This window comes from Theropithecus gelada, chromosome 13 (assembly GCF_003255815.1).
Source record: "Theropithecus gelada isolate Dixy chromosome 13, Tgel_1.0, whole genome shotgun sequence".
Lineage (NCBI taxonomy): Eukaryota > Metazoa > Chordata > Mammalia > Primates > Cercopithecidae > Theropithecus > Theropithecus gelada.
Window position 1 is genome coordinate 91616851 of NC_037681.1, and position 22172 is coordinate 91639022.

Here is a 22172-nt window from a genome sequence, read left to right on the forward strand (position 1 = left end):
TCCTTTGCCCCTCATCAGCTAGCCGCCTCCTCATGGACCCCAGGTCTGTGGATAACACTCCTTCATGCATGCACACACACACAACGCATACACACACACACAGCTTAGGACCCGGCTCTGACCTCTCCAGTAAGCCTTACCTGATTGATCACACTCAATTCTAACCCATCATTCCCTATGTACTTGAGGATCCAGCATATTTTTCCCATCTTTTCCTTACTCTGCAAAGGCCCAGAATCCTGGCTGGGTCAGAGTGAGTCCTTTCTTCCCAGACCACGATGGTATTTGTACTGAGGCCTATTCACATACATTTAGCCACTCATTCGATACAATATCCTGCATTTGGGTGGTTAAGGAATCTGGGCCCAGAGAGGGTGAGCAACTTGTTACAGGTCATGCAACCAGATCCAGGCCGGAGGAGCTCCGCGATAGATCACACCACCTTTTATTAAGATGCTTTCTGGTGATCTAACTCCCTAGCTAATGAACTAACCTGGCTCCTTTCATGGTCTCTGCAGATGCCAAGGGGACAATTCGGGAAATTGTCCTGCCTAAGGGCCTGGACCTGGACCGGCCCAAGCGGACACGTACATCCTTCACTGCCGAGCAGCTGTACCGCCTGGAGATGGAGTTCCAGCGCTGCCAGTACGTGGTGGGCCGCGAGCGCACTGAGCTGGCCCGCCAGCTGAACCTCTCCGAGACCCAGGTAAGAGACCAGGGCCAGGCCACTCCACTCTTGTCCTGGCAGCCTAGGAATTCCTGGGGATATGAGGCCCTGTGAACTGCTACAGGGAGACCCAACTTCGGAGGAGTTCAGACAAGCACGAGGGAAAGACTTTCAGCTACAGGTAAATGAGAGCGAAAGAGCAAATAAACACACCGTGACCATAGACAGTCAGGAAATGCCAGCGAGGGCCTTCTGGATACATCAGGCACTTTTGGATGGAATATGGAAAAGGTTCAGAGAAACGGGGAGAGCAGCCCTCAGGGCGCAGGGAATGGCTTGAGGGGGTGTTGGCATGTAAGAGGAGTGACGAGAAGGGATGGTGAGGGCTTGGCTGGTTGGAAATAAAGATTCTGGGGAAGATGAAACATTATGAAATTGGGCTGGGGACCTCTTGCTTCTCCATTTCTGGCCCTTTCCCACTCTCCATCACCTTCCCTTCATCTCAGGGTGCCTCAGTCTGTTGTTGGAAAGGAGGGGTCTGCACACCCCCTTCACCTGGGTAGGACTGGCATTTTAACAGTAGTATGCTTAACTCGAAAGAAAAAAACTTTTGTAAATTAAGCACCTACCCTGTATGAATGGAGACCCTTCAAGCTGGTACTAGAGCTACAGAATACTACTACTAATGATAATAATAATACTTAGTACTTAACATGTGTCAGGCACTAAGTGCTTTGCCTATGTTAAGTAACTAATCCCTGCCAAGAAGCAGATGATGTCATTCCCATGTTACAGGTGACAGGAAGTTAGGCCCAAGGTCAGAGAACTAATTCGTTCCAGAGCTGGGCTTTGGACAAGCAGTCTCTCATCTTCATGCTGCCTATAAACGGGGCAACCTTCCTTGAGCTTGTCAAAGAATAACTCAGAGACCCTTCTTTCAGCCAGAGCTCTAGTAGTTTGCTTTCATATTTGAGGGAGATCAATCAATACATGCATTGCAAACAATGGCCAAAATAGGATTGAGAAAGTGGAGAGGAAGGGAGGAGGGGAGTGAGGAAGCGCTGGTCTGGAGCAGTGTGCTGGTTTCCTTCCTGGGAGAGAGGCAGGAGGCTGTGCTGGAGCGAGGGCTTCCCCTCAGTGCTGTGTGGCTGCTGTCCTCCCCTGTGTCCCTGCCTCAGTGAGGTCAGCTCTCCCTGCTTCCCTCAGTGTAATTCCTCCAGCCCCTCAAATCCCACCAACAGAGTGCTGTGTAGCCCACCCCTGGGGAGGGGATAGTCAGATGCCCGTGGAAGTCCTGGTCCCCTTGAGGGGTGAGCAGGCTCCTCCTGGGGTACACTGAGTGTAAGACAGAGGAAGAGGCAAGAAGGGGCGAGAGGCAGAGGAGGGGCAGACCGGGAGGAGGGGCAGGCTGGGGAAGGACAGCAGCTGCCGTCCTGCAGGGCTGGGTCATCTCCACCTGCACTTGTTTTCCCCCAGCTGCCACTGCAGAGCTCCCAAACAACCCATCAGGGCCTCTCTCCAGCTGGGCTCAACAGGGGGCTGGGAAGCCTGGCCTGTGTTCAGAGAGGAGGCTGCAGTGGCAGGGCCAGGCCAGAGCTCCTGGGGAAGTCACTGAGGCCCGTATTCCCTACACGGAGCTGCCCTTGGAGGTCAAGCCCAAGCCCCTCCTCTTCCAGGAAGCCTTCTGCAGGCGCCTTGCCCTCTTCCCAAGAGACCTTTCCACATGGCTTAACCTGGAGAGAGAGACACACAGAGAGAGAGAGAGAGAGAGAGTGTGTGTGTGTGCGCATGTGTACGTGTGTGTGTGCGTGCATATGTGTACATGTGTGTGGTGTTGGATCTCCACCAGTATTTGCTTCCCAAGGGCAAGAATGTGTTTATAGGCCACGGCCCCTCGTCGCGCTCCGCAAGGAAACCAGAACACAGCTGCTCACACAGTAGGCCCTCAGCGAGTCCTCCACACTGTTCCCACTGATGACCCTCCTTTCTCTGTCCCCAGTCCTAGGGTTGACAGATAGTAAAAGTCATGGACAGCTAATGCTTATTGAGCACTTCCCATGCACCTGGTCCTGTTCCAAGGGTGTGACATAGTCTAACTAGTTTAGTCCTCACCACAACCTTGTGGGATACATGTGAGATTTTTCTTCCAACACCAAGCGTATGGTATGTTCCAACCACTAGCAGGCAGTGCTCCAATTCTCCAGCGTCACTGAGTATATTCAACAGTTCAATACTGACAGCAATTCACAGAGCTAGCTCAGACCCTACAAGTTAAGGGCTCAGTCCCACAAGACAGTGCCACAGCAGACTCAAGTTCCAGGAGCCACCTGTGCTTCTGAATGGACTGGCCTAAAACTGGGGGCTCCCACATCACCCTCTTCAGGTTTGACAATTCACTAGAATGACACACAGAACTCAGGAAACACCTCCCCTACACTTGCTGGTTTGTTATAAATGACACAAGTGTGGAACAGCCAGATGGAAGAGGCAAAGGGCAAGGTAAGGGGGAGGTGCGTGGAGCTCCCATACCGTTTCCAGTGTCCCTGTTCCCACCGCTTCCACGTGTTCACCAACCAGAAGTTCTCCTGGTCTCCTTGTTCAAGACTTAATCCAGGCTGGCCTGGCACAGTGGCTCATGCCTGTAATCCCAGCACTTTGGGAGGCCAAGGAGGGAGGATCACTCAGGATCCCAGGAGTTCAAGACCAACCTGGGCAGCACAGGGAGACCTCATCTCTAAAACAGTTTTTTGAAACATTTTTTACAGTTTAAACGGTAAACTGCAGGGTGTGGTGGCACACACCTGTAGTACCAGCTACTTGGGAGGCTGAGGCGGGAGGATTGTTTGAGCCCAGGAGGTCAAGGCTACAGTGAGTCATGTTAGCTCCACTGCACTCCAGCCTGGGTGACAGAGCAAGACTCTATCTCAAAAACAAACAAAAAAAGACTATAATCCAATCTCCATTTCCCTCCCCTGCCTAGAAGGAAAAAATGGGGTCGGCTGAAAGTTTCCACCCTCTAATCACAAGTATGGTCTTTCTAGAACCAGCCCCAGTCCTGAAACTACCTAGAGATCCACCCTGAATCACCTCATTAGCATACGACAGTAAGTCTTATTTATTTATTTATTCATTCATTCATTCATTTATTTACTGTAGAGACAGGGTCTTGCTTTGTTTCCTAGGCTGACCTGGAACTCCTGGTCTCAAGTAATCCTTCCTCCTCCGCCTTCCAAAGTGCTGGGATTATAGGTGTGAGCCACCATGCCCAGCCAATAAGAGTATATGGTTTCCACTTTAAAAAAAAGGAAACTGAGGCATAGAAAAGTTAAATAAATAACTTGCTCAAGATTTGCAGCAGGCGCATTCATGAGCTCATTTAACCTTTAGAAGAAGATGGCTTTATGGGTCCTATTATCCCCATTTAAGCAAACTAAGCCTCAGAGAGATTAACTAACTTATAGCTAGGATTCTGTGGCATTCTCAGTATGTTCACCCATACTTTTGTTCAAAAATATTATTGAATATCTACTATATAGCGGGTACTCTTCTAGGCACTAGGGCTATAGCTTAGAACAAAACAGACCAGGCACCTGCCCTTGTGCAGTTAAGATCCATGGAGACAAAGACAAACTGGATTTCCAAGAGTGATAAGTGTTATGAGGGAGCTCAAATGGGGTCATAGGAGAGAGACTAGAAGGAAGTGTTTTATTGAGGTGTTCAGGGAAGGCCTCTTTGAGAGGATGACATTGAGCTTAGGCCTGAGTGACAAGGAAGAGACAGCCAGATGAGGAGCCAGGACATGTCAAGGCAGAGGGTAACTATGAAGACCTAAGGGGCAGGAACTGGCATAGAATGCTCTAGAAGTGTCAGAAGGCCAGAGTGGCTGGAGCTACAGGGTAATTGAGTAAGTAGGTAGGGGAGGATCATGCGGGGCTTAGAGATCATGATAATACATTGAAGAGAAAGTGACAGGAGATGATTGGCATTTTACAGAAGTTGCTCTGGCTGCCACCCAGGGAAGGGACCACAGGGGACAGGAGTGGATGGGTAGGGACTACTGACATGGACCTTGAACAGAGCGGTGGTGGAGAAGAGAAGCGCACTGACATGAGAGGTACTCTAATTTAGCGCTGGAACCTGTTAGGACTTGCTCATGGATTACACGCACAGGGTGAGGGAAAGGAAGTGGTTTGGGTTGAACAATTGGGAGAATGGTGACACCATTTAACGAGTTGAGAAAGTAGGGGAGAAGCAAGATGGTGGGAGCGTAATCAAGAATATTGTTTTGGATCAGTTAAGTTTGAGATCCCAGCAGAGATGTCAGGAAGGCATGTCAGATTTTGGGGGAGGACTGGTTTTTCTCTGATTTAAGTTAAGTTATCTGAGAGTCTCTGTCAGAGCTCTTTTGGGGGAAAAGATAAGAAATTCCTTCAGGTGCCCTCAGATAATGGATGGTCTCCCCAGGGATAAAAACAGAAGCCATAGCCTTGTGGAAATTCAATAACGGGAACCACGGTGTAGCCAGGAATTGGACGAGACTGAAAGCCAAAAGTTCTTTTGGGCCCAACAGATTCAGCACCAGCTACTCACAGACCTTCCTCCCAGTGCTCTGCTGAATATGCGCTCCAACTGCTCTCCAAAATACCTGCTTCTGTCTCTGTTTCTCCTCTCCTCCTCTCCTCTCTTCTCTCTTCTTATCTCTTCTCTTCTCTCTTTTTTCTCTTCTCTTCCTTCTGCCAAACAGCATCTCTACCTTCTTCCCTGGATACTCAGAGGACCCAGGCATGGTTCCAATTCAGGCAGAGAAAACACAGAGCTTGCTCAGGGCCCATTTCCATGGCTAGTCTCTTTTTATAATCTAGCATGCCCAATTCAGTTGAGTTGTCTGCAGATTTAAATCAGAAGCCCACTTACAGGATTGGGCAGGCAGAATGGGGAAGCTCTTTCCTTGGCTCCCCACCACCCACAGGGCTCTGCAGGATAAGGAGTCCACCACAGTAGGAACAGTGAGCAAGACACAGTGCAGCTGACCTCCGTCCTAGCCTTGCCCAGACTCCATGGCTGTGAAACAGAGGCTGTGCATGGCTGCCCTGGAGAGCAGGGGCAGCCTCAGAGGAATCTCTCTCTTGAGACTACAAAAGAACCCTCTGCCCACCTTTATCAGCCCAAGGGTAGCATGCACTCAAAGCTCTTCTCATGTTGGAGAACAGGGACAGCCCCACTTAATCCAGTTCTCCTTGATTTTAGAAACTTTCTGATACACTTTGTCACCATGCTTTGTTTAAAAAAGAAAGTTTGGTGTTTGATTAAAGCAGCATTTATCAAGCTATGCTCTGGAGACCAGCTGTACATACAGCTCCCCTGGGGTAAAATACAGATGCCTGTGCCACCCTCAGCCCAGAGGTTCCCAGTCAGATTTCTAGGGAAGGAAGACCCCCACAACCTATATATTTTTCATTCCAGATGCACAGTGATGTCTGAGAATCACTGGCTTACGGAAAAGTGAGCAAATCTGACCAGATGTGATCACCATGTTGCTTAAAAGACTTTATCATCCGCCGGGCACGGTGGCTCCCGCCTGTAATCCTAGCACTTTGCGAGGCCAAGGCAGGCGGATCACAAGGTCAGGAGATTGAGACCATCCTGGCTAATACGGTGAAACCCCGTCTCTACTAAAAATACAAAAAATTAGCCAGGCGTGGTGGCAGGCGCCTATAGTCCCAGCTACTTGAGAGGCTGAGGCAGGAGAATGGCGTGAACCCGGGAGGCGGAGCTTGCAGTGAGCCGAGATTGTGCCGCTGCACTCCAGCCTGGGCGACAGAGTAAACCCCATCTCAAAAAAAAAAAAAAAAAAAGACTTCATCATCTGCCAGGCACTTTACTAAGTCCATGATTATTAGCCTATGGAGTCATTACAACAAAACTATGAGGAAGAGTTATGAACCCTGTTTTACTGATGGGGAAACTGAGGCACCAAGAAGTTAAGTAACTTGTCCTAAGTCATCTAGCTAGTAAGGGAACCAGAATTGAATTAGGGCTGTCTGACCTCTGATTCTCCACTATATTGTCTGCTACTTCAACCAAAACACTTACCATATCATAACACTTACTGCTTGCCCATGACCCACTCTGCTAGTGCCTGACAGCCAAGAGGGTCAAAATGGAGTTTGATTTATTTTTGTTTTTTCAGCACCTGGCAATGCCTGGCTTGCATCAAATGCTTGATATTTCTGTGTTGCTGAATGAATGACCGGAGTACCAGGGTCCGAGCAGGACATAAGAGGATGTGGCTGCAGAGGAAGGGAAGGTGAGAGGCTGGCTCAGGACTCCCCTCCTGCAGCTGGCCTGGAGGACGTTCTTAGGGCCAGGAGCCCAGGAGTCAGGCGGAGAACAAACTGCCAAGTCCCAGTATGCCCCCGGGATGCCCACTTAGCTTGGATAAGAGCTGGTCCAGCCCTTCAGCATTGTCCTCAGCCTCATGCTTGATGCCTGTGCCCCAGATGATTTCTTCCAGAACAGCAGAATAGATTATACCTTTCCAGTGCAGATTACAAAAACCAGGCCATCCTAGATACACAGATACCGCTCACCTCAGATTAAGTATGGGCCCATGGTCACAGGAAACAGTCTTTAAAAGAAGAATGCCATTTCCAGATCAACAATGAATCTTGTAATTTAATACTGACCATGATCCCAAAGAAGCTGGGGGGTAATCTCCTGGAAAATTCCTCTGTAGTCCTGGCAGCCAAGTGGAAACCATGCCCATCCCCTGGTGTGCAGCTGTGGGTCACAGTGTAGCCTAGCAAGGCATCAGGGAGCGGGGCAGGGCCATGGGTCACAGTGTGGCCCAGCAAGAGATCGGGAGGTGGGCAGGGCAGGCACCAAGCACTCACTGAGTCCCAGGGAGTCAAGATGACAGCCTCCAGGAGGTCACACAAGGCCCTGAGAAGACAGAGGAGGGAGACAGCCCAGAAGGTGCACTGAGCAGGTGAGGGGAGAGGCACACCTCAGGAGGTGTGCTGGCCTCGCCACCCTGTGAAGTTGGCTAGGAATGGTTTCCCAGAAGCAGAAAAGGACGGATCACTTTGGATTTAACCTTGAGAACAGGATGACCCTGAGGTGGAAATGAAGGCCTCCTGGGGGAGGAGGGACACATTCAGAGGGTTCTGAGCCTGTCTGTTCTTCAGAGAGACAGAGAGACAACATTTGCAGGACCTTATGAACCTACCTGTTACGGCCTGATGGGCCTGATGGGATTGATGGTGGGAAGTAGAGAGTTGAGCCTTCTTACTCCTGCTCTTGAAGTTTGCAATGCTGGGAAGCACATTAGAATCACCCACAGAGCTTTAGAAGAATACTCAGGCCTCAGCCCCATTCCCTAGAGATTCTGATTTAATATGGGTGTGGAATGAGGCCTGGACATTGTCCCAGAAAATTCCAATGTGCGGCCAAGTTTGAGAATTCCTGACCTAGCCCATATGTGGCCAAGAAACAAGTACCCCTGGTCCCAGCCCCTGCTCCCAGCCCCTGCTCCATCTGCCTCTGACTTCTCCTCTCCTAGAGTCCAGGCTCACCTTCTCAGGAGATGCCCAAACCCATCACCAGCTCACACCCACCTCTCCTTGCTACACTCAGAGCTGCAGGAAGATGGGATATGTGGGAGAGCACCTTGCAAATGCCTGGTCATTCATCTGTCACACCCCGTTACTGCCACTCCCTGAGTACGAATTGCCCTCTGTTTGTCGGTAATGAGTTAGTGCCACTCCCCGACTAGACCTTCAGCTTCCCAAGGACCAGAATCATGACATCTGTGTCTCCTCTCCCTCTAGTTCAGAAACAGAGCTAGAAACAAAGAAAGCAAGCGATAAATAACTACCCACATTTCCTGTGGGCCAGGCATGATGCTAAGCCCCCTCAATGGGTTTTCTTCTTTCATCTCTGCAATAGCCAAGTATTATTGTCCCCATGTTAAAGATGAGACACTGAGGCTCAGGGGTTCCTGGAGGTGGTGCCTGGCTTCACGTCCTAGGACGGGGAGGTGCTGGCTTGGCTAAGAGGTCAGGAAGCTTCCCAGCAGGGACAGGGAATGCAGCAGTGTGTAGCGCTATGGTCCTTGAGGATCTGGTGGGACTGCTTCCCTCAGCAGTCAGATTCCAGAGGTGACAAATAGGAAAGGATTTTCTTCTTTCCAGTCACTGCCTTTAGCTGGGTTTGGCTGAATCTCCCTTGACCATCCCTTACTGGTATCTTCTTCAAATGTCCCCTCTTCAGGGAGGCTGCATGTGCCATTCCATTAACAAAATAGTCACCCCCACTCCTTCCTGTCTGCTATCCTGCCACCTTTCTCTAAAGCAGTGCCCCCCAGAGTATGACCCTTGGGCCACTGCCAGCCCATAAACTGTTACCTGTCTATGACACGGTAAGTACAGAAGTAGACAATAGGTATTTAGAAAAGGCCTGGTGCAGTGGCTCATGCCTGTAATACCAGCACTTTAGGAGGCTGAGGTGGGCAGATCATGAGGTCAGGAGTTCAAGACCAGCCTGGCCAACATGGTGAAACCCTGTCTCTACTAAAAATACAAAAATTAGCTGGGTGTGATGGCACACGCCTATAATCCCAGCTACTCAGGAGGCTGAGGCAGGAGAATCACTTGAACCCCGGAGGTGGAGGTTGCAGCGAGCCGAGATCGTGCCACTGCACTCCAGCCTGGGCTACAGAGTGAGACTCCATCTCAAAAAAAAAAAAAAAAAAGTATATAGTAATCTTTCCAGTAATTCATTTTAATTGTATTTTTTTAAAGCATTGGTCCTCAACAAAATTGGACACTTAATAAGTGGTCCTCACCTCAAATAATTTGAGAAACACGGCTCAAAGTCCTTGTTGCCAATTGACAGATAGGCTTGTTTGTGTTTGTTGTTCATCCTCTGCCTCCCCAACTCCACTGCCCACTCCACATGGCAAGGATTCACTCGGCTTTGTTCACTGCTGATTCCCTGGGCCTCAGTGTATATCTGATGAGTGAATGAACACATAAAGGAAGCAATCAACCTCAAGTAGATCCCATAACTTTCTGGTCATTTTTGGTTATTGAATCTGTGTCCGCCAGGCGCGGTGGTGTGCACCTATAGTCCCAGAACTTGGGAGGCGGAGGCAAGAGGATCGTTTGAGGCCAGGATTTTGAGGCTGCAGTGAGCTCTCATCACACCAGTGCTCTCCAGCCTGGGCAGAAAACCAACACTTTGTCTGTAAAAACAAAAATAAAGAAAGAAACTCAATCCAATGTCCTTCAAAACACCAAGCTCACATCTAGTTTAAATCTCATCTTCTCCTGAAGCCCCACACTGCTTCCCCACTCAGAACAGCCTTGACTCACTGCTTGCCAGCAAGGTTTGAGGTTTGAGGAAAGCACATCTCACATAGGAGCATGAACACGCAATCATCCTGCTGAAGAACTACGAAAGGACCCCTGCCCACTCTGCCTCCTCCCAGTGCAGCCTCTGGAGGGGATTGTGATCTGTCTCAGTCACTTGCTCCCTCTTCCCCCAACAGCCACCTCCTCCAGGATCAGAGGGCAGAGGGTGGCTTCAAGGAGGCAGAGATATTTTTAAAAGACTGGACATCTTCTGGTGTGAGGAGGGGAGGCACCCAGGCCTCACTTTCTGAAGGCCTTTGCTGGAGGGCCAGTCACTCCTAGGAGGTGGTGATGTCTGGCATGGCCAAGGTGGCCTAGTCTGCCTTGGTTCTGCCTGTCTTCTTAACCTGGGCAACCCTCTGGCTCCAGCCTCCTCCTCCACCCATTTCTTGGCACCTTCTCAAAACCTTCCTTACAGGAAGGGACCAGCAAGATCTTCCTGACCTTTTCTTATTGGGCCCTCCCCTCCACGGTTCTCAACCTCCCTCCTGGTACACCTGCCCCAGCTCCAGGCGAGGAGCAGGGTTGGCCTCTGTGTTTCCAGGGAAACAACTCTGGGTCCTCCCATGGTGGCCCCCATGACATGGGCCTGTAGGTGCTGTGGCCTGATGAGTTTCTGGACTGGGGCATGAATGCCAGTCTCTCCTAGTGCCTACAAGTGATTCTTTTGGGCCCTCCCCCAACTTGTGTCTGTGGGGCAGCACACCCTCCCTCCCATGAGGTTCTGTGGCCCCCAGGGGACTGAGCCTGAGCTTCCTGCCCAGTTCCCTTTCCTCACGTAGACTAGGAAGGGGGTTGGAGCACTGGGTGCTGAGTGGTAGGGGCAGGGCCAGTTCTGCCTCCTCTCAGGGGCCCTGAAAAAGACCTCTTCCATGATGCTGGTGACTCTCTTCAGACTGTGGCACCACAGTGTCCTCAGCTTTGTGTGGCCAACAGAAGTCCCCCTCAACAACCTGCCACATCCAGTCACACTTGGTGTCACATTGAGAAACTTGGCCTTTATAGGTGATGGGGCGGGAGGGTGCTGCTAAAAACTTCAAACCGGGCAACGGTCAGATCAGGTTAGAAAGAGCTCCCTCCAAAGGCAGCAGCAGCCAGCATGGAGGCAGAGGCCTCACCGTCCTCAGACAGGAATCTGGCCCCTCCTCTGGCCATGCCCCCCCACTACGTGATAAGGACTCTGCAAAGCCAAGGGGTCTAGCCTGCCAGAAGCCTGTGCCCACCTTTGAGACCACCCATCCCTGCCACCAAAGTGTCCAGTTTCAGAATTCCCTGCCAAATGGCCCTGAGCCCACATCCAGCACCTGTCTGGGCCTCTCCAGGGTCAGTCCTCCCAAGGGCAGACCACAGACATTATTCAGCACCCCAGGCCCAAGAAGCAGCCAATGCGGGGTTATTTGCAGAGTGTGAACAGGCTGGGGCAGCCACACACGTGTGGGTCAGAGCCAGGATGGGCCATGAGCCAGAGGCTTCCATTTTTTCTCTTGCCCCAAGCCCTCTAAATGTTACAGTTTAGACCTGGGGCAGAGACACCTTTAAAACACCAGTTTCTTCACCTTGGAACCACCTGGTGAGCTTTAAAAACTAGTAGAGTCTGGGTCCCAGGCTCCCCCGTTCTGAGTTTATTGGTCCAAGGTGAGAAGTGAACTAGGGTCTTAAAGCTCCCCAGGTTCTCATGGGCAGCCAGGGTCGAGAGGTGCTTCTGTAGAGACAGTGCCATGGTCCAGGTCAGAGAGAACAAAGGAAGAGAGGAGGGTCTGCTCTAGGGAGCGGGGAAAGGGGCTCCTGCATAGGTGAGTGGAGGCGGCCATGATGGAAGAGGGAACATGCGAAGCCTCTGTTTGGAGGACAGAGCTGCACATGTGGGGTTTGGGGTGTTTTTTGAGATATCCATGGGGAGATGTCTAGCAGGCAGGTGGATACGTGGCCTGGATCTCAGTTCAGACTCCTGGGCCTGAGGTAGAGTTGGAATTACCAGCACATAAATGGTGGCTGAGGCCGTGAACTTGACTTTGAGCCAAGGGCATGTGGGCCAAGAGGAGAACATCAGTTGTACCCCCAAACTCCATCCTCTGTCTGTCAATCCATTCCTCCATCCTAGGCCAGAGTCAGTTTAGCAGTAGAGGGGCCTCCATAATTTGGGGGACCAGAGTCCCTAATCAGTTGGTCTAGAGCAGGCTGGTTGTGGGGAGACCCTAACAACAATCTGCTCTTCTTTCCCTCCTGCTCCACCCTCACACCCTGCCCCACCCCATCCACCACCTGCCCCACCCATGCCCTTCCTCTCCTCTCCTCCTNCCTGCCCCACCCCATCCACCACCTGCCCCACCCATGCCCTTCCTCTCCTCTCCTCCTCCCGCCTGCCCCCACTTTGCTTCGCCTGTCCCATCTCCCTCCTTGACAACCCCTCCCCCACCCCAAGGTGAAGGTCTGGTTCCAGAACCGCCGCACCAAGCAGAAGAAAGACCAGAGCAGAGACCTGGAGAAGCGGGCGTCCTCCTCAGCCTCCGAGGCCTTTGCCACCTCCAACATTCTGCGGCTGCTGGAGCAGGGCCGGCTGCTCTCTGTGCCCAGGGCCCCCAGCCTCCTGGCGCTGACCCCTAGCCTGCCAGGCCTACCTGCCAGCCACAGGGGCACCTCCTTAGGTGACCCCAGGAACTCCTCCCCACGCCTCAACCCGCTGCCCTCGGCCTCGGCTTCCCCCCCGCTGCCGCCCCCTCTGCCAGCTGTCTGCTTTTCCTCGGCCCCACTGCTGGACCTGCCTGCTGGCTACGAACTGGGTTCCTCGGCCTTCGAGCCATACAGCTGGCTAGAACGGAAAGTGGGCAGCGCCGGCAGCGGCAAGAAAGCTAACACTTAAGACTCCTACCCTGTGACACTGAGTCCTGAGCACAGCACCTTCCCAGCCTCCTGTGCCCCAGCGGACTGCACTGAGCAGGCCCCGGAGAGGAGGGGCAGCAGCCTCGCACTCCTCCCCACCTGCCCCCCAGCTCAGAGACTCAAGACCAAATGGCCTTGGTCCCGCAGCTTGTGTGCGTGAGTGGTGTGCGTGTGTGTGTCTCTCACTGAAATAAAAGGAAAACAATGACAAGAAGGGAAACAGCGCCCACAGCACAACTACTTACCCCTCAATCCCTTTTATCCCTCTTGTCACTGGAAGGGAAAATGGGCTTAGAGTCAGAGGGACCTCAGATGGGAGGGGGCAGAAACTGGGATTCTGGGGGTCAGGGCACTCACATGTGTGGGTCAGCAGGCACCTGACTCCCACTCAATAGAGGCCCATGGCACCAACACGAATTCTTTGGTTAAATGTTGCCCTTTACAAACTCTCTTTCAAACATAAAAAATACTTGAGAGAGGGAAACATTGTCACGTTGAAGAGGGTGAATGATGAAAGGTGAGACCAGGTCTAGAGAGAGGGAGAGAGGGCATCAAAGGTAAACGCAAGCAAGAGTCCAGGTGTTCAGAGTGGGCCTACCCATCACAGACTGCAACATGAAACCCTTTAGAATATATATACACACAGCCTGGCCAACACAGTGAAACCCCATCTCCACAAAAGATACAAAAACTAGCTGGGCGTGGTGGCAGGCACCTACAATCTCAGCCACTCAAGAGGCTGAGGCAGGAGAATCGCTTGAACGCAGGAGGCGGAGGCTGCAGTGAGCTGAAATCATGCCTCTGCACTCCAGCCTGACAACAGAGGGAGACTCTGTCTCAAAATATATATATATATATAATGTATATATTTTATACTGCTCAAACAATATAAAATTTTTAAAAGTTAAGAGTCTTGCTCAAGACTCTTTTATTTAACTTTTTATTTTGTAGTAATTGTAGATTTACAGGAAGCTGCAGAGATAGGACAGAGAAGTTCCCTCCATTGGCAGGAACTCAATCGTATGAGACAGATAAGCTTCATCTTCCCTATCGTACAATATCAAAACCAGGAAATTGACATTGGTACCATGTGTGTGCATAGTGCCATGTCATTTTATAGATTTGTGGACTCATCACTGCCATCCAGATGCAGACCTGTTCCATCACCACAAAGATCTTCCTCGTGCTGCTCCTTGGTGGTCACACCCACCCCCACCCTCCACAGGAGAGTTCTTCGAAAGGATGGGCATTACGAGACAGGAACCAGAGACCTGAAATGGGTCCTCAGGCGGGAGGATGCGGGGTCAGATTTTGACTCTGTGAACAGAAATAACAAGCACAGTCTCCTCCAGTCTGCTGTGAGAAACATAGTAGCCACTGCTTTGGTTTCAAATTGGCTGTCCTGAGTCACCTGGAGTGGGTGCTTGGGGACAGTGATCCCTAGACAAACATACTTCTGCCCTTCCCTCTGCTCAGTGGTATGGTTTGGGGAGGAGCTTAGAAATGCAGAAATCCTGAGTCTAGAATGAGGCATGGGGGTGACCGGAAGACCTTGGGTTGGGCAGGTCCAGCTACCACCCAGGGTCCACCCTGCCTTGCCCAGTGGACCTGTACCACACTCCACTCACCAGGAGAAACCACAACTCTTAGTTTCATGACACAAAGAAAGTTCTTGGGAAGGAGTGGTGAGGTCTTGGGTGAAACCCAGGCCAGGCTGTGCACATAGCTTGATTTATAACTCCAGGTATTTAGTTATCCGATACAGGGACCTCTATTTTACTTTCTGACCTGGACTGGAAAGGTCAGGGCAGGCCTGCTGTACAGAACTCTGGAGGTGAATGTGAGAAGATGAGACCTGGTTCTACGATCAGATGGAGAGAGACCAGCCCTCGTTCTCAAGATCTCTCAATAAAATGAGACAGACAGGCTTCAGGAGACCCAGGTCTGTGGGTGGAGACACAGGCTCAGCTTTTGGGGGCTCACAGCCCAGTGGCAGGGACAAGAGAGGCCTCTCCTAAAGGGCATGACTTAGGAAAGAGGCTAGATGTTTAGTAAATCTTGGCTGCTAGAGAATCCAGAGAAGGCTTCATGCAGGAGGCAGAACTGAGGCTGACCAGGAAATAATTCTCTACAGATGTTCAAAAAGATGACGATGGAATGGTGGGGGGAAGAAGTATCCAGGTATAGTCAGGGCAAGGAGTGCAGGGTGAGGTCAGGTTGCGAGAACAGTGAAGAGAGGGCAGCCTGCCAGAAGATGGGTGTGGAGAGACCAGAAAGAGCTGTGCTGAGGGACGAGTGTGGGAATGTTGACAGCACCTGAAGGTCCAGGGGGAGGAACTGAATTCACACAGTTTAGGGTTGGCGGGGAGGGACCGCCTAGCACAGAAGCAGGAAAAAGCCAGCCCTCCCCTCTGCCCTTCTCCCTCCACATCCTGCAGCTCCCAGGTGACCGGGGCCCCTCCCAGACCTGCGCAACTCAGTGTGGGGAAAGCTTGGGAGCCAGAGCCCGAGGCTTCCTTGTTTACTGTCAACCTAGAGGAGGAGGAGAGGGAAGGGAGGGGAGAGGGGAGGGGTGGCCGCAGGGGAAGGCTGAGCGGCTCTCTCCAGCTCCAGCTGGACCTGAGGTCTCAGAGCTGCCACCAGCAGCAGGCTCAGGCACTGGGCTCCCAGCCGGGCACTGCACCATGGCCATGGAGATAGACAGCAGGCCTGGGGGGCTCCCCGGCAGTGGCTGCAACCTAGGCGCAGCCCAAGAGCACATGCAGGCGGTCACCCGAAACTACATCACCCACCCCCGTGTCAGTGAGTAGCCCCTCCACCGTGGTGGGTGAGGTCAGGGTGGGGAGCTGGGATGGGCTGCCAGATTCCCTGGCTCTGCTTCTTGCCTCAGAAAAGGAGGAGGACCCAAGACCTGGGGAGACTTGGAGGGCTCTCTGTCCAGCAGAGTGACACCGTGGGGCCACCTGGACCAGGGGCCACCTCTGCAGGTGAGGGGTTGCAGGTCCCCAGCCCAGCCTACCCCAGAAGAGGGGCTGGGGAATAGCTGTCATCAGCCCAATCCTGCCGTAACACCCCAAGTCCAGAGACAGCTTCCAGTTGCACTTTAGAGTGGGGTGTGCTGTGCACCTGCTCTTGTGTAAACGTGCCTGTGTGAGGAGTGTGCACCCAAGCACTCAGCGTGAGGCGGGGTGTGATTAAGTGTACTTGGAGTGGCGTGTGTGGCAGTGTAGAGTGTCAGCACTCTCAGCCTGAGGAAATAGGTGCTTTGTGTGCGTCACATCAATGGGTGCATATCATGTTCTGCTCCCGACTGGGGAGGTGCCTGTGTGCATAAGCAGGTAGGAGCATGTGTCTAGGGGGTGCTCCCACCTTCACTTGGGGTGAGGAAATGTGTGACAGCATGCTTATGCACTCAGGGCAAAGGTGTGTGTGTGTGCACTTAGGTGTGATGTATGTGTGTGCATGCGTGCTCACGGAGACAGCACGTGTGTATGTGTTCCGGCAGGGTCATATATCTGAGTAAGGTGAGAGTGTGTACAGCTGGGATAAGAACGAGTATCCAGGTTTGAGGCATGGAAGTGTCCACAGGCGCTGGGATGTACCCTTGTCAATTTCAGAGGGGAGGCCCTACGTGTGGCTCCTGTGCCTGTCCTGCAAGGGTGGCCCAGATGTCTGGGGCAAGGTCCAGAGGACCAAAAGGAACCCCTGCATCTCCTTGTCCAAGGTCACTCTCCCTGGCCTGGTGAATTCTCAGGCCGCCCTGCTCACTGGAGTAAACCAGCGTGGCCCGCCACAGCTATGCAGAGCCAGAGGCTCACTGGAGTAAACCAGCGTGGCCGCCACAGCTATGCAGAGCCAGAGGCTCCTAACAGGGAGCGTGATGTGAGGGGAAGTGAGCCTGACACAGCCACCCCACCTCCCTCCGTTCCTCTGTTACTATCCAGGCCCGGAGAGGAGGTGGCGTGAACTCAGAGGGTAGCTGAGGGGTGAAATCAGAGCAAAGGGGCCCAGGGGCGCATGGGAGGAGAGCCCTGGGGTGTGGGGCACCTCCTGAGGCCTGAGGCAGGTGCTGAGGGTGGAGCACATTCCAGCAAAGAAGAAATGGTGAGAATGGGGTGGGTCAGATTTCTCAAGGAAGGCCTGTAGGCCCTGACCCATGGAGGTTGGGGGAGGATAGGAGATCCAGATTCTCCCTAGACCAAAGTTAGGGTCGCCTAGGCCCAAAAATATGCAGTGACTGGGCCCCCTTGGGTCCAGAGCCCAGGCCTGGAGCCCTAAGCTAGGATGTGTGACTCTTGCCAGTCTGTTGTGATGAGCCCCACTCCCTGCAGGCCGTCCCTCCTCCCTGTGGGCACTGGGGAGCTGCTGGGTGCGGAGCGTGGTGTGTGATCTGCACCTTCATGCCCTGCTTTCCTTCTTCCTGGAATGTGCTCCCACCTCCTGATGCCCAGGGACCCTATAGATAACATCTAACCCCACACTCCTCTGGGCAGGATGGCCCAAGCCTGGAGCCACCTCCTGTCAGCTCCTTCCCACCCAGCCCCTTATTTATAGTCAACATTCCCTGGAGATTCTGACCCAGGCTGGAACCCAGGGGTGGCAGTGTCCCCCCCCGCCACCCCATGTTTGCATGCCTCCCTCGATGCTGGCTGTATATGGCCTCCACCCAGGAAAATGTGTTCACACCCAACAACCCAACAGGGACCCAGAGCAAAGGTCCGTGCAGGGGAGCCCCTCTAGGCTCTGCTCGCTGCCAGCACCTTTACTTTTGCTGCCTATCGAGTGTCTTCACAGGATGCACGGGACCAGCCTCAGCTCAGCCCAGATGCCCTCCCAGCCCCAGGGGCATGCTCAGATTCCTCGGTGTGTCCCTTCATCTGCAGTGTCTCCCAATCCCCTCCCCACCCCACTTGCTTCCTCCTCAGGCTCTGAGGGTGGGAGGGGTGGGGGGAGTTCTCCCTGGGGCCTGTGGACAGGCGCAGGGCTGGCAAGGGTTTGAAAATTTAGGGCTGCACCCTCAGTACACTGGAGGCAGGGTTGCTCTGTCCCTCTCCGCCTGTCTCCCCTCCAGCCTGGCCTCCTACCCTGGGTCTGTAAGCACTCCCAGACAGGAGAACTCTGGCAGAAAAGCTGGGGAGGGGGGAGCTAAGGGCAAGGAGGCCCCAGGGCTCGCTCAGCCATGGGTGCAGATGAGTCCAGGTGACTTAAGAGGCATTCCCTTCCCTGGGCAGGTGGGCTAAAGAGGCCTGAGACTTTAAGGGTGATTTCACTGCAGTGGCTGAGAGAGGACTGGCCAGAAAGGAGGAGACACCAGAAAGGGTGGAGGAGCTAGAATTGTTCCCCAAGGGCCTTGGCTCCCAGCCTGGGAGGAGGTATCCTGGAGCTTCATCTGTTTGGGCAGAAGATGTTGGGCTTGTCAGGTGGAGGTGCCCAGCAGGAGCAAAGGTCAGGAAGGACAAGCTGGCAGCCTGGTTGGAGGGATGAAGCCAGGTCAGATCCCCGCAGATCCCCCAGGAGCTTGAGTGCCAAACCACTGGCTTTGCTTCCCCGCCTCGGTTTCCTCAACTGGAAGGGGAAGGAGTTACACGGAGAGAGTCCCAACAAGCAGGGTCTTGGGCTGAAGAGCCCTCAGCTTCCAGCCCCTGCCCTCCCTCCCCTAATCCCTCCAGCGGGATCAGGGAGGAGGTGCGGGACCTGCTGCCCTGGGCTTGCCCCCACCCTGGCCTCACGCATGGGCGCCTGTCTCAGCCCTCTCCCAGGACGCTGCAGGTGTGGCTGGGCCAGCGCTAATTAGTGGGCCGCGCGGGAGCCCCGCTGAGCCTTTGACAGAAAAGGCGGTAGGGAGGTGGGGGCAGGGAGGCGCTCCACCAGCCAGAAGGCCGGAGCACAACCCAAAGTGTCAGCTAGGACAATGGAGAGGGGGTGGGCCGGGCAGCTGGAGGGAGTGTCGGCAAAGTCTCTGGAAGGCCCATGGAAGGAGCGCCCCTCTGCCTGTGGCAATGCACCCGCTTCCTTCTCCAGGGTCCAGGCGAACATCCCAGGGTTGCAGAGTGGCCATAATCGCTGAGCGCTGCAGGATACCGTCCTGAACTGTGGCGCGTCCTACGAGAAACTAGCCCACTTTCTGGGCCTCGTTTTGCCACTCCATGCAAGGGACATATGGAGGTGGAGGCTGCAGTATACAAACAAAAGGACCGGCTTGCAGTCAAGGACACCTCTGTTGCTCAGCCCCCATTTTGGCTGTGTCCAAACCAAACAGCCTAGAAGAAAAGATCAGGCTGGCCTAACAGCGGAGGGGCAGAGCTCTAAGACATCTGAGGGGAGAGACATCATCCCTCTAGGGTCCCTGTCTATAGTACTGTGGGACAGCAGTGGGGAGAGGACTCAGTGGACTGCAGTAATCAGTCAGGGGCAAGGCCTTGAAGGATGTGCGTAGTCCAGTGCTGAACGGAAACAGCCGCGTAAGTGGATTATCTGCAATGAAGGGTCCAGGCTATGAAGCGATGTGTTCACGCAGAGCCAGGCCTGGAAGCTGCGAGAAGCCCAGGAAGGCAACTCACAGCTGAGGCTGATGTGCTAAGATGTTGAGCTTTGATATCTCACCCTGATCACCGGAGTGGCCTGGCCGGGGAAGGCATCTGACTCCCAGAGGGCCTGCGGCAAGTACTTTGCAGCTGCCTCTAGGCCTCTTCCAGCCCAGCCCCTCCTCCAGAGGGAAGGGCTGTGTGGATCCCCTAATCCTCTGTCCCCCATCACCACTCTGCTGCTGCCCCCACTCCCAGGTGGAGCTGCTGGATGTCAGGGTTAATGGGGATTCTACATGACAGGGGTTGTGAAGTGGGGGAGCAGCTGTGAAGGAAGGGAGGAAGTTGAAAGACTTGTCTCCAGAGGCGGTGGAATTAGAAATGATTCCCTGGACTTTTCTGGTCCTTGGGCCCCATCCCCTCCCACACCCCCACCTCCCTATCCAGCCCACCCACCCTGTATCTTTTCATCACTGCTTTCTTCCCCCAGCGCAGCCCTTTGGCAGGTGTGGCATGCCAGATGCCAGCTCTCCCTGGGGCTTATAAAAATGAGGGTCTCTCCTGCCTGCCCCGCATTCCCCTGCTTGCACAATCCACTAGCGATCCAGACAGTCTGATCCAAACACCATGTGGGTGTGGGAGTGCTGTGGCTGTTTAGAGGTTTTTTTTTATTGGTGGGAAGGGTAATGCCCAAGCCTCTGTTTCCTACCCTTTCTCGTTGAGGAGTCTTCCTACGCCCAACAACCCCTTAGCCCAGTGCATCCTCTTTCTCTTCTACTCTCTGCCTTTTTAGGACGTATGACTGGTGCTACGGGTGCAACCCTTTAGGCTGGACAATAGGACTCTCATTTGGTTTGGAGGCTTGGGAAGGTCAGGAGGGGACATACAACGGTTCTGATGTGGGAAGCATGGGAAGGAGCAGATGGGGTCAGTTAACATAATCCATCCGCAAAGATTTCTTTTTCTTTCTTTCCCTCCCTCCCTCCCTCCCTCCCTTCCTTCCTTCCTTCCTTTTTCTTTCTCTCTCTCACTCTTTCTTTCTTTCTTTCTTTCTTTCTTTCTTTCTTTCTTTCTTTCTTTCTTTCTTTCTTTCTTTCTTTCTTTCTTTCTTTCTTTCCTTCCTTCTTTCTTTCTTTTCTTTCTTGACAGGATCTTACTCTGTCACCCAAGCTGGAGTGCAGTAATAGCGTGATCAGAGCTCACTGCAGCCTCAACCTCCCTGGGCTCAGGTGATCCTCCCACCTCAGCCTCCTGAGAGCTAGGACCACAGGCATGTTCCTCCGTGCCCGGCTAATTTTTTAATTTTCTGTAGAGATGGGACTTCACCATATTGCTGGTCTCAAACTCCTGGGCTCAAGCAATCCATACACCTCAGCCTCCCAAAGCGCTGGGACTACAGGCGTGAGCCACTGTACCTGTCCAAATAGTTCTTTAGTGTGTACCATATTCCCGGCACTACTCCACGAAGTGGGACACCGCGATGAGCACCACAGATGACGTCTTGCCCTCTTGGAGGTGACAGGTCTTACTGCGCCTGACGTGAGCCTGTGCATGCCAGCCCACTGCCCCTCTTTCTGTTCCCCGAAGACCCTGAATGAGTTCTTTCTCACCTCTGCCAGAAGTGCCCTTTCCCTAGCTCCCTGGGGGCTGACACCCCTTGACCCTGAAGGCTCAACTCAAACAGCTCTTCCCATAAGATGCTTCCTCCAAGCGCACCCAGTCTGGTCTTCCCTCCCACTCTCGTTCACCCATCCTGATCTTTCCCTTAAGAGCACCCACTGCAGTTTGTAATTATGTTATTTGCTCTGTATCCTTTTAGCCTGTAGGCACTTCATATTTTCATTTGTCACTTTCATTTGCCTCGCTTAGTACATAGAAGGCATCCATGCAGTAGATATGCTTGAAGAAAGGAAGCAGGGAGGGAAGGAAGAAAGCAGATCTCAGAGGAAAGGAGAGGGAGAAGTGGAGAGCCAGGCCAAGCCTTGAAGTCCTCTGGCACCCAAAGGTCTGACAGTGAAGAGTGTGAGTGTGAGTCTTCAGAGGAGGCTGATGGGCGGCCCCAGAGGAGATCTTCCAGAGGGCAGCGTGCCCGGGCTCTGAGTATAGCATCAGAGACCACTGAAGCCAGAGTTGACAGGGCCAAGGAGAGGGTGAAAGGTGGGGAAGGAAAGCCAGTAGTGGGGGCCATGCTTGTGAGGGGAGGAGCTGGAGAAGGACTGGGACTGAGCGAGGTTTCTTTAGGACTGGAAACATCAGAGCTTCATGGGAAGACAAGAGAGGAAAGAGAGAGAGAGAGGCAAGGAGGCTCTGGTCCTTCACCCCATGGAGTCATCTCTAGAGCCTGTTTCCCAGTGCAGAGGAAGGACCTGCTATGAAGGAAGCAGGGACACCTCCTTGGTGGGAATAGGAAGGAAAAAGAGGGTGGCTCAGGTGCAGGCCAGTCAGGTCTGTAAGGTAGGTTTGAAGGCAGGGAACTGAGGGAGTTCCCCTGCTATGGCAAAGTGCAAGTTGAACTTGTCATCTCTGGCTGTCCTCGAGGCCCAGAGTTTTCCAAATGGTTCTCACACTTGGAGGATCCTTGTAAAGATCTGTGCAAGAATCACCGTGCCCAGTCGGTCTTCCTAGTTCAAGTCCTGGTGAAAAGAGCTTAGATCAAACAAAAATAAGAAGTTTGACCACAGATATCCA

At 53.1% G+C, this 22172-nt stretch overlaps 2 protein-coding genes and 1 pseudogene across 2 annotated transcripts in view; 2 read left to right on the plus strand and 1 right to left on the minus strand.

The window, feature by feature from the left end:
• VAX2 (ventral anterior homeobox 2) overlaps positions 1–13180 on the plus strand; it is a 33448-nt gene extending 20268 nt beyond the window's left edge. Inside the window, exons 2-3 of the mRNA XM_025353490.1 lie at positions 519–706; positions 12503–13180. Of these exons, the coding sequence (XP_025209275.1) occupies positions 519–706; positions 12503–12940 (626 nt within the window). The 3' untranslated portion in view covers positions 12941–13180. The remainder of the gene's footprint in view (positions 1–518; positions 707–12502) is intronic.
• On the minus strand, positions 10020–10132 carry LOC112605505 (annotated as a pseudogene).
• Positions 13181–15562: 2382 nt separating the features above from the next.
• The window catches only part of ATP6V1B1 (ATPase H+ transporting V1 subunit B1), a 29096-nt gene continuing 22486 nt past the window's right edge, over positions 15563–22172 (plus strand). Inside the window, exon 1 of the mRNA XM_025353489.1 lies at positions 15563–15762. Coding sequence (XP_025209274.1) covers positions 15645–15762 — 118 coding nt within the window. The 5' untranslated portion in view covers positions 15563–15644. The remainder of the gene's footprint in view (positions 15763–22172) is intronic.